Raw genomic sequence first — 19863 nt, forward strand, 5'->3', positions numbered from 1 at the left:
GTCCCTGCTCACGAGGTAGTACTTTTTCAAAGTTCAGGAACTTTCAGGGGTGGGACTTGTGCGCTGCACAAGCTGATTGGTTGTGTTCACGCCGCATTTTGGTTGGATGACTCCACGCAGCATTTTCTTTATTTTTAACCTCCCTTTTAAAAAGTGGCTTCATGCAGTAAAGTTGTCTGTCTGCAAATATGGAATTTAATAAAAAAAACTGGGGGACTGGCGACGAGTTTCAGGCTTTATTATTTAGGTATTTGTGGAAGAGGAAACTTTCTGCGCGTTCGTCACAGCCATCTCACGGCCAATGTCCGCAATAGCTGATAACATACAATTTTATATCTAACGTTAGCATTACGAGCTCTGAACACGCTTTATCAGTGCTCGTCTCTTTTCTGCCACAGCTTTTAATATTAAGTCATTATGTTTATGTAACCGTATGCTTCTGTCTGCGTTGTGTTGTGAATTAAGTGCAAAAGAAGACAGGAGAGCGCCGGATTGGGTCTGCATAAGAGAATATATTTTTATAAACAGGCCGTCACGCCAGCTTCAGCTCGATCACAGTGACACTCAGTTCGGGAGAAAGGCAGAAAAGAAATGGAAAAGAAAAAGCAAAGAAAACAAAAGCACAGAGACGGAGAAAACGCAGTAACTCCATACACTTAAACATGAAAACCGATCATATAAACTTAAACAAAAATAGGGTTTGTCAATGCATACCTGCATAAGAGAATATATTTTTATAAACAGGCCGTCACGCCAGCTTCAGCTCGATCACAGTGACACTGCCAAACAAAAAATAACATTCCCAAATATTGTATACCTATCTTACATCTGTAAATAAAATAAATAAAGACAACTTAAACATCGTGTGTGTGACTTATTTTCAACCAATGCTAACAACTAATCGGTAGCATGGAATACAGCATACCTCAGTTCGGGAGAAAGGCAGAAAAGACCGCTCAATTATCAATACAGCGGATATAGCTGCCTGGACCGAACCACTTTGTTGTAAAGAGGAGGGGGGAAACGGTCGAACCATCACCTCTTTACAGACCCTTTTTAATGAATTTAATGAATATAAACAATTGTGTAAATAATAGTAGAACATCCTTAAATGAATAATAACAGAAAAATCTTGTGAAATAAATAAAACCATTTTAACCTCGTTACACTTACACATTGTCATCTATTGCAAGGCAAACCATGTTACAAATGTACTATAACAGGATTGAAATAGCGCATTGAGGTTGGTAACAAACAACTATTTACAAGACTGTCACTATTTATGATTGATAGACGGGGTTCAGGCTTTTTTTAAGAGTATTTGCGCAAAAGGAATTTTTTGCGCGTTCGTCCCAGTCATCTCACAACGTACCTTGTCTAATTTTATACGCATACGAGCTTTCTGAACACGCTTTAGTATCAGTGCTCGTCTATTTTGTTATGTTAATTAGCCTACCTCGTTAGTAAACCAATAACTGCAGCACAGTTTGAATCTCCTCCATACTTATAAATGTGGCGCTCAAAACTGATTACTGTCCGTCGCAGACTGGGAGGAGCAGTTGCGCGCAGTTTACCTTCCCGGTACTTTAGACCGCGGTGTAAACGCAGAAAGCAACCGGTCTGGGGCAAAAAGGGTTCCTGGGAAAAAAGTTCCTGGGACAAATTGTTCCGGGTAATTTCGGTGGAAAAGCGGCTTTAAGACGGACGGAAAATGTAAACTTGCGATTTTCTAGGCCGATATGGCTAGGAACTATACTCTCATTCCTGCGTAATAATCAAGAAACTTTGCTGCCGTACCATGAGTCCAGCAGGCTTCATGAGGTCATTCATAAAGTAGGCACACAATGTATATTTTCATCCAAAACTGTGTTTAATATTTATTTAAATCCTTTGATGCATAATAAATAAAACAGTACCTGTTAAGATGAGAGTGAATTTTGTTGTTTCATTCCACAACATGCTTGGAAAATATATATATATATGTTGCTGTCATGTTTGGCTTGTAAACACACGTGGAACTCGTTTTTATAGACTGTTTTATAGGCATTTTCATCCTCAGCATCCTTAAACGTGTTCAGTTTAATGCAGCATTGATCAGCTGCAGCTAAGAGTTCTATATATTTATTTATATATATATATATATATATATATATATATATATATATATATATATTATGATGAAAATATAACATTTTATCTATTTAATGCAGCAACTGAACAAAATAAAAAATTTGTGCTCCTAAATGAAAACACCTGACGAAATGAGAACATCAGAACAAAGTGACTGATCAAATCCTACGTGCTGTTTATCCATGACTCGAATGCTTTTTAGGACACACACTGCAGCTCATCAAACTGACCCTCTTTACAAACATTCCCAGACATTAAATCAGGTAGGCTACTGACTTTAACGAGGGGGGTAATAATTTGGCGGGGGTCATAATTCGGCACAACCCCGGGAGCGAATTAGCCACCTTTTAATCACTCGTACGAATTGGTCGTGATATCGCTGAATGTATCTAATTCTGTTAACCACATTATTACATTATTACACATTATTATTACAACAAATAAAAATTCCACAAGGCATTGCAACCAGTTCTCACAGCAAAGTGAGAAAAAATCTTATTATAAATACAGTTAATTCACTAATGAAAATAATTGAATGCGTATTTCCAAAAGGCAAATAGTAATGAAAAGTATAGAGTAGAGTATATTTTGTTTGCTTAGCAAAACCGATTACAATCAACTGATGTGAATCTTAGCAGGGCAGCTCTAGCAGTGCCAGAGTGTGTTGAACTAGCAAGTTTTTTTCTCACACAGCTGACAGAAAGTGCTGATGACAAATAGGACAAGAGACCAAAAGTAAAACCAAACACATAATGTGTTTACATACAGCATAAACTGTACAGCTTACATACGACATAAAACATTCGACAGACTGAAGAAAAACTGACTTCTGCTTTACAAAAAGCTTTAGCAGATGACCCGATACTGAAGTGCAAAACTGAAGAGCCTGGAAACATGAAACAAACAATTCACTATAAAAAAAAAATTCAGTCTAATAATCCTGCTGTTATTTTTTCAATGAAACGCTAAAGGACATTTTTTTAAGAATATTTTAATGAAAGCAGTGTTTTAAGATAATAATCACATTTAATGAGAACTGCACTACCTACAAATATAAATTATGAATAATAACAAATTATGAATTCAGCTGCCACTAACAACTCGGTGAGTTGCACAGTTTTGAAAACGAATGTTAAGGGTTGTTTTAAGGACATGTCTGTGCATGCCCATAGCCAACCACTCTGAAGCGGTCAAAGGCGTCAAAAAAGTCGAGACAGGACCCATCGTCAACATTTCTGTGTCCACCACTCTAGTTTATCCAAAACAAACCAGAAAAATACCGGAATTATCCTTTAAGAGTGCACTTCAAAAACTTTGTGTATTAATAGGCTACATGTGATTAATTTCATTCACATATTGTCATTGTCACATTTTGATTTCTGTTCATGCTTAAGTTTCTCAGTTTATCTTCTAATCAGTTAATTATTCCTTCTCTCCCTGTTAATTTCTATGGTTACTGGTCATAGATCATGGGTTTGAGTCTTGGGGAATGCATCAACTGATCAAATGTAAACCTTGATTGTAAGGCGCTTTGGATGAAACATCTGCGAAATTCATAAATATAATTAATTGCTCATTTTTCAGAAAATTAATCTCAAGGTCGATCTAAACTTGTAGTAAAATAATTTTACCTTCAAATCTCTTATCACCTGCAAAACAAACAAACAAAAAAACAAAACAATGTTTATCTAAAATTTAACTGCACAAAAAGTTCATCCAATGGAAATGAATCAATGCTGAATTTACTTAAGCTGGACAGTGACTTTCCTCTATCTCTGCTGTACAGCCGAAACAAATTTTATTGCATTATTTTCCTGTTATCACTGTAAAGCTGCTTTGAAATGAAATTATCTGTATTTGTAAAAAGCGCTATATAAATAAAGATGACTTGACACATAACAAATAAATAAGGCATTCATTCAGATGATCTCTGTGAGCCACCCTTCACCCACTTTACTAGTTTAACTGGTAGCCGACTGTAATTTACCCATCATCATGTGGTGATAAAAAAGTTTTCAGATATTCATCTTTAGAGAGTATTACAAGACTTTATTCATTTATTTTTTTTGTTTTAATAATAAAGGACAATGTACAAAGCCACACTGTTCACAGTATTAGAAAATTGCAGGTACAGAGAATGATAAAAGTAAAATTTAATTTCCATACTTAAGGTATAACTTACCAAATACAAAATTGTCATTAATTATAAGCATTTCTGAAAGACACACACAAAAAAGTACAAAACCAAACAGTTTGGGATTTGTTGCATTGCCTCTTAATGTTTATATATATATACAGATCAAACACACACACTGATCAAAGAGATCAATAATGTACCATTATTTCACAGAAATCAATATAAAACAGAAACAGAGTTTTAAAACCTACAACCAGAGTTATATAGTTCAGTAGTTTGAGGTAAAGCAGAGAGTGTGTATGTACAGATATAGTTTACAGAGTTCCTATGAAGCTTTTGTCTTTCATGATCTTCACATTTAAAGGGGTGGTATAATGCCATTTTCACAAGATGTAAAATAAATCTGTGATGTCCCCAGAGTGTGTGTGTGAAGATTTAACTCAGAATACCCCACAGATATTTTGATATAGCATGTTAAAATTGTCACTTTGTGAGGGTGAGCAAAAATGCAGCTTTTTGTGACTGTCACTTTAAATGCAAATGAGCTGCTGCTCCCGGCACAGGGGGCGGAGCTTCAAGAAAATTGTCCTGAAAATTTCAAAACTTTTAGCCTTTTATGCTCAAAATGGAGTCGGACAAAGATGGAGAGACTCAAGAAGAAGTGACAACATGTAGAATACAACAGGACATTTCTGAATGGTTAGTTGATGAATTTATGTAGCTTATGAGTGGTTATCTTCTAGTCATTGATTAGCATATTCTGTCTTGATAATCTATAAATCACGTTCCCGGGGGCGGAGTTTATGTAAATTCTAGGGTTGGTGATGCCACTAACCCGGGACGAAGCTCTTGTAGTCTCTACCAGCCGTTTGTTGTAGACCTTAAAAAGCAATTTCTTTAAAAGCAAATACTGTATCTCCCTTTGCTTTGAACTTTGAGTGTCGTAATTTTGCAGATGTTGTTTATGCTCAAACAGCAACATTACACACTCACTAAAATTAGAAAAGTGAATAATCACCCCCCCCCCCCCCCCCCCCCCCCCCCCAGTCAAACAAAACTCAATCTTTCATACTGCAGTCAGTGATATTCACATTTTCTGGATTTTGCTCTTGGAAATTGCTGTTGTTATCATCATGTTTATGGCGCAGAAACATCCTCCTCTGGAATCCACAAGATTTGCTGTAGTTTGGTTTCTTTTTGTAAATGATTGTCATGATGATGATGATGATGATGATGATAAAACAGCCTGTAACTGCAGCGATGACAGTGCTCGTAGATCTTGTATCGTCTCCTTCTCTTCTATTCTTCTTTTCTATTATTGATGCTGGCTCTGGAAAGGTGCAATTAAACGGTTTAAATAATTGTTTAAATTATGAAGTCAACTTCATCCTATCAAACATCAGACAGTCAGATTCTCCACACAAACTTCACAAAACATTTCTGCTGCTGAGAATCTGATCAAACTGATTTCTTGACACACAGACCAGATCTAAACATCTCTAAAATCAAATATCTAGAGAGATGGATCTGTTTGGAGACCATGATCATACATGCGTTTACTTCTTAGACCTTAAACTATAAAATAATTTATTCACAGGTGATTTTTAAAATGATAAATATTCTGACAAGAGACTAAACATCAGTTTTCTGTGTTCCAGAAGTAACTCAATAATCAAATGTTATATATTTCTTACCAGGAGCTTTAGTGACAGGTTCAGGTTTACTGGCCTCTGTTAACAGATTTTAAACCACTGTTAGTAGATTGAAAATAAAAGTACATTTGCAAACATTTATTGAATTATAAACAACACTATTATATACTGTACCTGTTATGTTCACAGGGAATTCAGCTGATCCCTTTCCTTGATTTGTTTGGATAAAGAATCTGAATCCTCCAGTCATTACTGTAGTTGAACTGAAGCTGCATGTGAAGCTGTTTCTCTGTTCACAGGGGTCAGGAGGAAACTTTTCTCTACAGATTGCGGAGTCAGAATATTTCTCAAGGTATTGAAACTTATAGAATAAAATGCAGCATTCAGACTTCTTCAGAGAGACGCTGCAGTTGAGAGTTACTTCTTCACCCACAGTTCCAGTCACATCCTCACAGCTTACACTGATGTCATCTGAAAAATAACAATGTATATCATACAATACAGCAATTATATAATAATAAAGATCTGTTTTGTTTTTTTAACTTTACATCTCAGTGAACTTTTAACATATCAGACTTTGTGTTTTTGTACATTACAGTTTGAACAGGATTTAATATCTGGTAATGGGAGGGTCACGTATTTTATTATTTAAAATTAATTATAGCTTATATATTCAATAGTAATAAATACACTCTCTGCATGCAACATCCTGGCTGTTTCTTTTAATCATGTGCATCAGATAGAGTCAGTAGAGAAACACAAGATTTGACCTTTTTTTATTATTGCCTTAGATTTAGTCCCTCCTCACAATTTCTAGGGGAAAGTTTATTCTCTTACCATCAGGTTGACAGACAGCAGTAAAAGTCCAAACCAGAATGAACAGTTGCACTGCATTTACAGCATTCATGCTTTTCATTCTGCAATAGGAAAACATTACAACAGAAAGTTGCATAACTTAAAAGTGAAACTTAAACAACTAGGACGAATAAGGAAGTATTTTCATTCATTTCATATTTTATTTCATTCTTTTGAAAAAGAAATGAAAAGGAGCAGAAAGAAGATAAACTTATAATATCTGCCCCTTATCAACATAAGTTAAATCACAATTCCAAAGAGGTGCGCTTACAACACACGTCTACTTTGCAACACATATACAAAGTCATAAATCAAATATCACATTTTCCTGCTAAATAGCAGCATTATATTTCTCTATTAGTAATGCTTTTACACACTTCTTAAAAACAAAAAACGATGTTGAAGTTTTAATTTCACTATTTAGATTGTTCCACAGACTGACACCTTGTATTGAGACACATCTTTCCTTTAATTTTGTTCTAAACTCAGGTTTCTGAAAGACTTCAGTTCCTCTTAAATTGAATCTACTAACTCTCTTGATGAATCTGTTTTGCAATTTATCAGGTAATGTTTTCAGGTGAGCTTTATACATAATTTTTAGAAGGCTATATTCTAATAAGTCATTACATTTTAAGGTTTTTAACTGTATAAATATTGGATTTGTGTGGGCCCATATTCACGTCCATTTACAACGCAAATGGCACGTTTTTGTAATTTAAAAACTGGTTCTATATAAGTCTTATTTGCACTTCCCCATGCTTCAATGCAATAGGTCAGATGTGGAACAATCAATGAATTATATAACAAAAACAAGGCACATTTATTAACAGATTCTTTTACCTTATGTAACACGGCTATAATTTGGGATACCCTAGATTTAACATGGTCGATATGGAATTTCCATGTCAACTGTTCATCGATCACAACACCTAAAAACTTAAATTCATGAGTCCTTTCAATCTGTACTCCTTGTACTGACAATGCTGCATCAAAATCCTTATTTATACAACTAAAAATCATACATTTTGTCTTACTAATATTTAAAGACAGTCTATTGGCGTTAAACCATCTCATAATTTTCCCAAACTCATACTCTACAACTTGTAATACGTCATTTATATTTTTTCCAGCATAAAATAAAGTAGTATCATCCGCAAACAAAATACATTTTAGTAACTTAGAAACATTTGCTATATCATTCACATAAAGAAGAAAAAGTACTGGACCTAGTACCGATCCCTGGGGTACACCACAAGTTATTGGACAATTTTTTGATTTTGTGTTATTGATTTCAACAAACTGCTCTCTTTCTTTTAAATAGCTTTTGACCCACTGATGAGCTATGCCTCTTATACCATATTTATATAATTTACTCAATAATATTTCATGGTCTAAGGTGTCGAACGCTTTTTGCAAGTCCACGAAGACACTTACAGTAACATATTTCTTATCCATAGCATTGGTTATTTCTTCTACCAGTTCCAAAATTGCTGTTGCAGTTGAGTGATTTGAGCGAAATCCAAACTGACTATTATTTAACAATTCATTTTTATCCAAATTTTTTTTTTATCTAAACACAAATAATTTTTCTAAAATTTTAGATAACTGTGGTAACAGGGATATGGGTTTATAATTCGAAACATCATTTTTATTTCCTTTTTTGAAAAGTGGAACCACTTTGGCTATTTTCATACGTTCTGGAAATTTTCCTGTAGTGAATGACAAATTACAAATATAAGTAAAAGGCTCAACAATGACGTCTATAATTTGCTTTATCAGTGACATATTCATATCTGTATAATCATTTGACTTTTTATTTGCAAATTCATACACAATTTTCAAAATTTCACTCGCTTGTACCCTCTCAAGGAAAATGCTGTTAACACTATGTTGAATAATACTACCATCAATGTTTTCATCTGGGATGTATTGTACTAAATTGGAGCCAATGTTTACAAAATAATTATTTAATTCGTTTGCAATTTCTTCTGTCGCATATATATCTGAGTTGTCCTTGGTTATAAAATCAGGAGTGATAATTTTGGCCTTGCCTTTATGCAAGATTTATTACACCCCATGTGTTTTTGATACTGCCTTTACTTTTGTCTATCAGATTGGTGTAATAATCCTTTTTTTGTTTTCTTATAATTGATACAAGTTTGTTTTTATATTTTTTATATCTGCACTCTGCATCTTCTGTTCTTTTTTTAAGAAACATTCTATACAGATTTTTTTTTTTTTTTACAAGCGTTTTTCAACCCATTTGTCATCCAAGGGTTATCAAAGGATTTTTTCGCAGTTTGAGCACGGATTTTGATTTGTTTACAATTTTTATCATATGAATTAATAAGTGTGGTCATGAAAGCATCATAAGCATTATTTAAATCATTCGTATATACTTGATCCCAGTTTTGTCTCTTAAGATCTTCTTTAAAATCCTCAATATTACTAGACTTATCCCTTAGGATAACGAGAGAGTTATCTTGCATAGTATTAATACAGAAATTTTCATAAATTATAAATACAGGGAGATGATCACTCACATCTGTCATGAAAATACCATTTATAATTTCACCGTGTATATTTGTATATATATTATCAATAATCGTGGCACTATGAGTTGTGATTATGGTTGGTTTGGTTATCATTGGGCATAAACCTGCAATTTCCATATAATTCTTAAAGTCATTAGTTGCTACTATGCTACCCAAATCTATATTGAAATCACCACATACAATTACTGATTTGTTCTTTACATCCTCAAACATTTCTATAATTTTTTCTGTAAACAAATCAGTAGCAGGCCCAGGTGGTCTATAAACACAAGTGATTAACACATTTTTCCTTTGTCATTTATGATTTCTATCGTTAATGCTTCCATCAAATCAGTCACAGCTATAGTTTTGTGCTCAACAACTTTACATTTCAGTTTAGCATCAACATAGAGGGCAACACCTAAGTAGAGTAGTAGAGTATTAGTAGAGTATTAGTAGAGATGATTTACTGTAAACTCAGCAGAGATTTCAGAATTTAATTAAATAATTTTGCGAGGTTTCACACAATATAATGAATCATGCATATATTTAGAGGGGTTGAAGAGACTCACGAGTGTAAAATACAAACACAATATTTACTACAATAAAGCACAGAGAACACAATGAAAAATATCCATTCATGATAATATTGCTGCTGAATCTACAGAGACACGACAGAAATTGAACGTGATGAAATAATGTTCTATTGCATTGTATTCTCTGGCTGAACGCAAAAACAAATAGAATCAACACCGACACACTGATAAGACAAAATGATCACAAACACGCAGAAAAACTGTTTTCTATAGGCTATTTAAAAAACATATTGAAAAATCTGAAAAATCAAATATAACACAAAGATACCATGCATGTGCTGAAGATTTTCCTGTGGCTGGTTATGGATTAGTAAATATAAAGGATATTATTTTCCTGATGAAGAGAGAGTTATTGCTCACCTCTGGTCCGTGTGTCTTCAGCGTGTGAGTTCATTCACTCTGACTCTCTCCACAGATCACTCTATAGTGTATTAATCATAGATACAGGCTTTCACTTTCAAATTGACTCGGTTGCTCACAGAACACACACCGCCTTTCATTTCGAGCCAGCAGTCGGTGCTGTTAGTGACTGGGAAATCTCCCCTGTAGGATCATTAGTAATTTTATTTCTCAGGACAGTAAACATGTCACACAAACAGAAGAGTATATGGTGGTAAAGATTAGACAAGATCATGGGTTTGAGTCTTGGGGAATGCATGAACTGATCAAATGTAAACCTTGATTGTAAGGCGCTTTGAATAAAAACATCTACCAAATTCATAAATATAATTCATTGCTCATTTTTCAGAAAACTAATCTCAAGGTCGACCTAAACTTATAGTAAAATCATTCTACCTTCAAAATCTCTTATCACCTGCAAAAAAAAAAAAAAAAAAAAAAAAATGTATATCTAAAATTTAACTGCACAAAAAGTTCATCCAATGGAAATGAATCAATGCTGAACTTAAGCTGGACAATGACTTTCCTCTATCTCTGCTGTACAGCCGAAACAAACTACTGCATTATTTTCCTGTTATCACTGTAAAGCTGCTTTGAAATGAAACGATCTGTATTTGTAAAAAGCGCTATATAAATAAAGATGACTTGACACGTAACAAATAAATAAGGCATACATTCAGATGATCTCTGTGCAGCCCTTCACCCACTTTACTAGTTTTACTGGTAGCCGACTGTAATTTACCCATCATCGTGTGGTTATAAAAAAACTTTCAGATATTCATCTTTAGAGAGTATTACAAGACTTTATTTATTTAATTTATTTGTTTTAATAATAAAGGACAATGTACAAAGCCACACTGTTCACAGTATTAGAAAATTGCAGGTACAGAGAATGATAAAAGTCAAATTTAATTTACATACTTAAGGTATAACTTACCAAATACAAAACTGTCATTCATTATAAGCATTTCTGAAAGACACAAAAAAAGAGGACAAAACCAAACAGTTTGGGATTTGTTGTATTGTTTCTTAATGTTCACACACATATATATATATATATACACATACACATACACACACACACACACACACTGATCAAAGAGATCAATAATGTAACATTATTTCACAGAAATCAATATAAAACAGAAACAGTTTTAAAACCTACAACCAGAGTTATATAGTTCAGTAGTTTGAGGTAAAGCAGAGAGTGTGTATGTACAGATATAGTTTATGGAGTTCCTATGAAGCTTTTGTCTTTAATGATCTTCACATTTAAAGGGGTGGTATAATACCATTTTCACAAGATGTAAAATAAATCTCTGATGTCCCCAGAGTGTGTGTGTGAAGATTTAACTCAGAATACCCCACAGATATTTTTATATAGCATGTTAAAATTGTCACTTTGTGAGGGTGAGCAAAAATGTGGCTTTTTGTGACTGTCACTTTAAATGCAAATGAGCTGCTGCTCCCGGCACAGAGGGCGGAGCTTCAAGAGCTTGTGTCCTGAAAATTTCTAATTAATTTAGCCTTTTATGTTCAAAATGGAGTCGGACAAAAATGGAGAGACTCAAGAAGTGACAACATGTAGAATACAACAGGACATTTCTGAATGGTTAGTTGATGAATTTATGTAGCTTATGTGTAGTTATCTTCATTGATTAGCATATTCTGTCTTGATAATATATAAATCGCGTTCCCGGGGGCGGAGTTTATGTAAATTCTAGGGTTAGTGATGTCACTAACCCGGGAGGAAGCTCTTGTAGTCTCTACTAGCCGTTTGTTGTAGTCCTTAAAAAGCAATTTCTTTAAAAGCAAATCTCTCCCTTTGCTTTGAACTTTGAGTGTCATAATTTTGCAGATGTTGTTTATGCTCAAACAGCAACATTACACACTAACTAAAGTTAGAAAAGTGAATAATCAACCACCCCAGTCAAACAAAACTCAATCTTTCATACTGCAGTCAGTGATATTCACATTTTCTGGATTTTGCTCTTGGAAATTGCTGTTGTTATCATCATGTTTATGGCACAGAAACATCCTCCTCTGGAATCCACAAGATTGGCTGTAGTTTGGTTTCTTTTTGTAAATGATTGTCATTATGATGATGATGATGATGAAGATGAAACAGCCTGTAACTGCAGCGATGACAGCGTTCTTAGATCTTGTATCGTCTCCTTCTCTTCTCTCCTTCTTTTCTATTATTGATGCTGGCTCTGGAAAGGTGCAATTAAACGGTTTAAATAATTGTTTAAATTATGAAGTCAACTTCAGCCTATCAAACATCAGACAGTCAGATTCTCCACACAAACTTCACAAAACATTTCTGCTGCTGAGAATCTGATCAAACTGATTTCTTGACACACAGACCAGATCTAAACATCTCTAAAATCAAATATCTAGAGAGATGGATCTGTTTGGAGACCATGATCATACATGCGTTTCCTTCTTAGACCTTAAACTCTAAAATCATTTATTCACAGGTGATTTTTTAAATGATAAATATTCTGACAAGAGACTAAACATCAGTTTTCTGTGTTCCAGAAGTAACTCAATAATCAATGTTATATATTTCTTACCAGGAGCTTCAGTGATTTCAGGTTTACTGGCCTCTGTTAACAGATTTTAAACCACTGTTAGTAGATTGAAAATAAAAGTACAATTGCAAAAATTTATTGAATTATAAACAGCAGTATTATATACGGTACCTGTTATGTTCACAGTGAATTTAGCTGATCCCTTTCCTTGATTTGTTTGGATAAAGAATCTGAATTCTCCCGTCATTACTGTAGTTGGACTGAAGCTGCATGTGAAGCTGTTTCTCTGTTCACAGGGGTCAGGAGGAAACACTTCTCTACAGATTGCGGAGTCAGAATATTTCTCAGGGTATTGTAACTTATAGAATATAATGCAGCATTTAGACTTCTTCAGAGAGACGCTGCAGGTGAAAGTTACTTCTTCACTCACAGTTCCAGTCACATCCTCACAGCTTACACTGATGTCATCTGAAAAATAACAGAGTATATCATATAATACAGCAACTGAACAATAATAATATATATATATTTATTTTTATCTTAGTAAACTTGTAACATATCAGGCTTCTTGCCGTGGTGTCAATCATATAATAAACACACAGTGACTCTTTCATTAGAGAACCTATTCATCAGTAAAACCATTATGTGTTTTTGTACATTGTTTGAACAGGATTTAATATCTGGTAATGGGAGGGTCACATATTGTATTATTTACAATTAATTATAGCTTATTCAATAGTAATATATACACTACAGTCTCTGCACTCAAAACCCCTGACTGTTTCTTTTAATCATGTGCGTCAGAGTCAGTTGAGAAACACAAGATCATGTAGTCTTGACTGAAAATGTGATTTTCTGCTTCTCTGTATGAACACATTATTTTATTTAAAAGAGTGTATAAACACATACATTATAAATGCACTGCTCCCTGGATTTCGCTCTATTGTTCATAATTGTTCAAATAGTAAATCTGAATTTTAAACCCTGGAAGGATGAAATACTCAGAGCCATAAACACTTGGACTGACCTGGATACACCTGCAAAAGGAGCAACTTGTGTTATTATGTCTATTAATAAGTTTTTAACTTAGTTTTTTCTTCATTATCTTATATTTATTCCCTCCTAAAAACTCTCACACAGTCTTTCAGGGAAAGTTTATTCTCTTACCATCAGCTTGACAGACAGCAGTAAAAGTCCAAACCAGAATGAACAGTTGCACTGCATTTACAGCATTCATGCTTTTCATTCTGCAATAGAAAAAAAAAGAAAAAAAAGAAAGTTGCATCAAAAGTGAAACTTAGAGAACAAGGACTAACAAGCAAGTGCTAGAGATTAAATTAGAGACGATTTACTGTAAACTCAGTATGTCATAATTTAATTAAATCATTTAGCGAGATTTCACACAACATAACGAACCATGCATTTATTTAGAGGGGTTGAAGAGACTCACGAGTGTAAAATACAAACACAATATTTACTACAATAAAGCACAGAGAACATAATGAAAAAGATCCATTCATGATAATATTGCTGTTGAATCTACAGAGCCACGACAGAAATTGAACTTGATGATATACATATTGTTCTATTGTATTGTATTCTCTGGCTGAACAAATAGAATCAATCGACACACTGATAAGACAAAATTATCACAAACACGCAGAAAAACTGTTTTCTATTAGACTATTTAAAAATCTGCAAAATGTGTAAATCACAGAATACAAAAATACCATGTACTAAAGATTTTCCTGTGGCTGGTTATGGATTAGTAGCCTAAATATAGAGGATATTATTTTCCCGTTGAAGAGAGTTATTGCTCACCTCTGGTCTGTGTGTCTTCAACGTGTGAGTTCATTCACTCTGACTCTCTTCAGCTCACTCTAGTGTATATAGCCTACAGGCTACTCAAATTTCACTTTCAAAATGAAAGTTCATTTCGAGTCAGCAGACGGTGCTGTCTCACGACTTGCAAATCTCCCCTTCGTGACGCAATGCTGCAATTTTGCGTTTCTATATGTCAAATAATAGTGGAGATACCGTCAGGGTCGTATAGCCTCTCTGTCTGTTGCAGGAACACAACAAGTTTTAATCATTTCAAGCGGTTTAACAGCACTCGTCAATGTCAAACCAATTGAGATGACTAATCAAATCAAAGAAGGCTTCTTAAGTGTTCACATATTATCAGAGACCGAACGTGAATTCCAGCGCGACGCTTCGGTTTTAACAATGAAGGAGGGTGGGGATGTAGCTAAACATTTAATATTTTATATATTATTATGTTATATATAGGCTATTATATGTTATTACGGTAATATTATATATTTTAAAATGAAAAGATATTTTCAAATAGTTCAAATTGATTACTTTAAAAAAAAAAAAAAAAAAAAAGAAAAAAAAAAAGATCATAGCCTATTGTTTGTTTACCATTCTCGTTTCTCTTTCTGTTTAGCTACCAATGTCATCGATGTGTTACACTATTTAATATGAAATGTCAATATTTTTTAAGAAATTAATGTATGTAGCCTAGATGAATATACAGTATTTAATTGTTCTACAATGCAATACCCCCTGATCAATGAGGTGTTGTTGCTTAATTTGTAAACTTGAACACATTTTTTAATTTATGAGGCACATTGTTTAGTAAAGCTGCTTTTGAACAACAAAGTGATATTTAAAACAATTATTTTCATTTGAGTAACCCTTATCCACCCATGAGAACCTACCACTGCAAAATCTCTCCCTCATCAAAGGTAAACAGGGTTTTTAATAGTTTGCATCACCTCTACATACAGTCCTTAAACCATGTGTCAAAATATTTTCCATCATTACAGACAATACAAGTCACAACTGTTGTCCCTCAAGCAAGGTGCTTCCCATGATGCTTTTGGGAAACTTTCACTATATAATCACTTTGGCATCCTTGTGTAAACTAGAAACAGAGCATCACCCACACTTTTCCATCCTCCTACTGGGCTCAAATTCCTGGCATCTGGACAGGCAATCTCTTCAAAAGCTTGGTTGAGCTAATAACAATCAGAGCCAGTGTGAGATGTTATAGTCTGAGGCACACTGGCAAATTACTGACACCTAACTGGTTTAAAATAAAGTCAAATGTCAAATTCTCCACAATGTCTTTGATTAATTCAACACATCTTTTGTAGGAGCTTTTGGCTGATACTCAAACGACATGTCTGTCTATCTGTTCTCCAACAGACTGAGATAGCTTTGATCTCTATGGTTCAAAAGGGTAAATATTGTTTATGGAGAATGGTGTTGAACATCAAAAATCCCAACTGGTGACTTTTTTATGTGAATAAAGATTATCTGAGCCATTTTTTGCGAAAATTTGATGCATTTTCTAAGACTTAAATCACTTACAAAACCCCCAAAATGTACAGAAAATCATGACCTGATTGTTTAGTGATTTTACAGCAGTGACATGACAGGACCAGCCTGTTAATCTCGAATCTCTCCCTCATCAAAGGTAAACGGGTGGTTTATGGATTGCATCACTTCTACATGCAGACTGAGTCGTTAAATCATGCGTCAAAGTATGAATGCAGTTAGTATTAAATTTTCCATCATTACAAACAATACAAGCCATGACCATTGTTCCTCAAGCGAGGTGCTTCCCATGATGCTTTAGAGAAACTTTCATTGTAATAAACATGTATTTAAAGGAGTAGTCATGGCCTAATGTTTAGAGAGTCAGACTGGACTCCCGAAGGTTGCGGATTTGATTCTCAATACCGGGAGGAAATGACTGAGATGACCTTGAGCAAGGCACCTGACCTCCAATCTGGATTGTACTGACGTCAATCCGATGTCGAGTTCTGCGTCGTTCTGACGTCATTCTGACGTCGGGTTCAAACGTCAATCCGACTTTCATTTCCAACCAAAATCCAACACTCTACAACCAAAATCATCCCCTGACTGATGTTACTACTTTCCACTCAAGGACCTTGACAATGTAGTGGAGTAAAAATTATGATATTTGTCTTTCAAATGTAGTGAATTTAATGTAAAATGTTTCCAGAGATAATAATACTCAAGTAAACTACAAGTCAAGTCGGACAGACGTTGGATTTTGGTTGGAAGTGAAATGTTCCACATTTTTCCACATTTTTCAAATGTTTTTCCATTTTCTGAAAACATTAAACACAAAACCTCATCTTCAAGCACTATTTACAAAACCTCTGACTCTCGCAAAATGAAACTTTCGCCTCAAAACAGTTTTACCTGTGTTCAAAATCAAACACTGCTCTCAAATCATAGACAAAGTGTTCAAAATGATATACACTACCAAGCAGTCAGTAAACAATACACTGAGAAACTGCTCAATAGACTTTGACTGGTTGCAGGTTCATATCAACAAAGAACAACAAAGAACAAGAATTACAGTATCACAGAGACAAAGGACACGTTTGTGAGATGCAGGGTACAGTACTGTAAAAATAGGGGTACAAGGAGGAGGAAGAACAAAAAAAAAAATTGCAAAGAGCAAAGCAGAGTAGTAATTTCTGATCAATTTTGAGCTACTATGATAGAACATGTTTTCGTTCATCAAAAGACAATAATAAAAAAATACGGGAAAATATGAAATTTGTTTTGAGATTAAAAATGTACTTCTCCCTGAACTTTTTGATGGGACAGTAAGGTGTCACGGGTAAGTCAACAAACAGAATAGCGGTCCATAGATATCTTTCAAGAACTATATGTTTGAACAATGTGTTTTTTATTTTTTGGTGTATTGTTTACTGACTGCTTGGTAGTGTATATCATTTTGATCACTTTGTCTATGATTTGAGAGCAGTGTTTGATTTTGAACACATGTAAAACTGTTTTGAGGCGAACGTTTCATTTTGCAAGAGGAGTCAGAGGTTTTGTAAATAGAGCTTGAAGATGAGGTTTTGTGTTTAATGTTTTCAGAAAAAGGAGCAAGGTTTCAGAAATTGTGTTTTAGCAATTGAGAAAAACTGTATCAAATCGAAAGCACAATGTTCAGGGCCATACAATTTGTTCATTGTACAGTATACAGCCTACAATGCACTGTACTACAGTATACAATACTATCAGGGACAAAAATCAAAGGAGTAAACGTGATCAACAGACTGCACAATTACAGTTTTTCTCAACTGCTAACAAGCATTGTTCAATACTGAAACCACATTTTCAAAACTCTTCATACAGTCTGCATTACCAACATTAATTTTGGCCAAACAGTTAATCTAACCTCCAAAACTCACTCAGACCAACAAAACACTTCATACACGTCTCAAAATAAGCTCGTCCACCAATCACTGGCAACAAATTCTCATTCAGAAAACATGCATGTCACTCATAACACACTGACCTAAAAAACACTAGCAACAGGGAGCATTACATAATGAACTTTTATTTTTAAAGATTGAATTAATTTTCACATAAACAGTTTTTTATTATAGAATAACAGATTTTTATTGAATGTACTAAAGCATACGTATATGTAACAAGAATGAATCAGAAATAATTGGTTTTGTGAAAATACTGTAAATAGATGAAAAAAAACAAGAAAAAACAAATCCTGAAATTCCAGAAAAAAAAGAAAAAGAAAAAAAAAGTCAACATCAACAACACTCATTGTAAAGTCCTGTGAAGGTTCTAGTCCTCCCTCTCTCTTGCATTAGGCCACAAGTTCTCATCAACATCACATCTGATGTCTTCTCTGGCAATGCATCTTGGAAAGTACTGGAATGTATAATTGAACCCTGGCAGTCTTCAGGCCATACGTCTTAGCTTTCCCAGAAACGCTTGGCCAACTTCAAGCATAATAATTACAATGACGGACTACATCTTCTTTATGCAAATGTTTCTCCTGGCTTTGCAATCCTATATTGGGGTCAGAAGAAGATGTTTAGAGCACATTTGTGCTGCTCGTCTGGATTACTATAGACGGAGGTTACGTTAGAGAAGAAGTTCGACAATAACCCCTCCCCCAGCCCCCGACGTAAGCATGACGGGGTAAAAGAACGGTTCTAGTCCAGCAACGGTTCTTTGGCTGTCGAAACACAAAGAAATGATTCGCGAGTAGGCATCGGCTCCGAACCGGTACCAGCACTGCCTTGGTGGAAAAGGGGTGTGAGTGGTTTGTGTAACAGCAAAACATCATTGGACAGTGCTACACACATCGTGATGTTAGCTCCTCTCTGGCCTGGGACATCCACGGTTGCTCTCTGTCACATTTCTTCCCCTGCGTCGTGTTTTTGCCAAGTTGAATCCAGCTTCATCCACAAAGATAAAAGTATGTGGAGTTCGGCTGGCTTCCATCTCCATTACCCTCCAAATTACAGACAGTTTTACAGTAATTTACATTATGCATAACTGCATGTGTATGTACCCTGTTTGGTTACTGAACATCTTACCTGGACATTTTCCTGCAATTTCCTGCACATCTGAAAAGATTCTGCCTCTCCCTCCTCTCTGAGGCAACCTTTGGATCCTAAAACACAAGAATTACTGTATTGTAATAGGTTTCAAAATTTAAACATATTGTATTGTAGTGTAATATCATTGCACCTGTTGTTTTGCCGGAAAAATTGACACAACTGTTGAGCGTTGCAGATTTGGTTGCACCATTAGACCGGCCTCTCTCAAAGTGAGACATGGTTCACAACATGGTCAATAATTGTGGCCCTTATTTCATCAGATATCACCGCTCGTGGTCTTCCTCTCCTTTGTCCTCCACACACTCTCCCTCGTACCACTCCTCTTTCCCCACCAACCTGTCTTCTGTGATCCATATTTCCAAACAAAATCAGTTCTATCCCCTTTTACTAAAACATGGTAATGAGACTAAAGCAGGACAGCTGGGTTGGCTTTGAGCTGAAATTGCAATTAGCTTGGAATGATTATTATTTCATTTTCTGCTAATATATTTCAAAATATTTACTGCAGAATTGCTTGAAATTTGCCATCATTCTGATTTGAATGTGCTTTTATCAGTTTTGAAAGCAGTGTGTTAGCATATAAAAATACCCTCCAAATATA

General features: G+C 34.8%; 2 protein-coding genes across 6 annotated transcripts in view; both read right to left on the reverse strand.

Moving 5' to 3' along the window:
• Positions 1-4161: 4161 nt before the first annotated feature.
• On the reverse strand, positions 4162-10431 carry LOC307146837 (uncharacterized protein). The gene is made up of 5 exons (XM_079851146.1): positions 10265-10431; positions 6757-6836; positions 6094-6390; positions 5962-5997; positions 4162-5597 (listed from the first exon to the last, which is right to left on the reverse strand). Exons 2-5 carry the CDS (start codon positions 6833-6835, stop codon positions 5326-5328), a joined length of 684 nt encoding a protein of 227 aa, XP_079707272.1. The 5' UTR covers position 6836; positions 10265-10431; the 3' UTR covers positions 4162-5325.
• Positions 10432-12150: 1719 nt separating this feature from the next.
• LOC307146835 (uncharacterized protein) overlaps positions 12151-19863 on the reverse strand; it is a 123980-nt gene continuing 116267 nt past the window's right edge. For 4 of the 5 annotated variants that reach the window (XM_079851141.1, XM_079851140.1, XM_079851138.1 and 1 more), the window contains one exon: positions 12151-12516. In XM_079851141.1, the coding sequence (XP_079707267.1) occupies positions 12245-12516 (272 nt within the window). In that variant the 3' untranslated portion in view covers positions 12151-12244. Of the gene's footprint in view, positions 12517-12879; positions 12913-13008; positions 13306-14004; positions 14085-14658; positions 14758-19863 lie in introns of those variants that run through there. The other variant, XM_079851142.1, reaches the window with a different exon arrangement.

Source organism: Squalius cephalus (assembly GCF_949319135.1).
Source record: "Squalius cephalus genome assembly, chromosome: 19".
In the NCBI taxonomy this organism is placed as follows: domain Eukaryota; kingdom Metazoa; phylum Chordata; class Actinopteri; order Cypriniformes; family Leuciscidae; genus Squalius; species Squalius cephalus.

Excerpts from the sequence above, each read along its gene's own strand:
- LOC307146837 (XM_079851146.1), bottom strand. The coding sequence starts at position 6,835 with ATGAAAAGCATGAATGCTGTAAATGCAGTGCAACTGTTCATTCTGGTT. Across the intron at positions 6,391-6,756 it reads TGCTGTCTGTCAACCTGATG|ATGACATCAGTGTAAGCTGT; the intron begins GTAAGAGAATAA and ends GTTATTTTTCAG. Across the intron at positions 5,998-6,093 it reads ATTCCCTGTGAACATAACAG|AGGCCAGTAAACCTGAACCT; the intron begins GTACAGTATATA and ends ATCTGTTAACAG.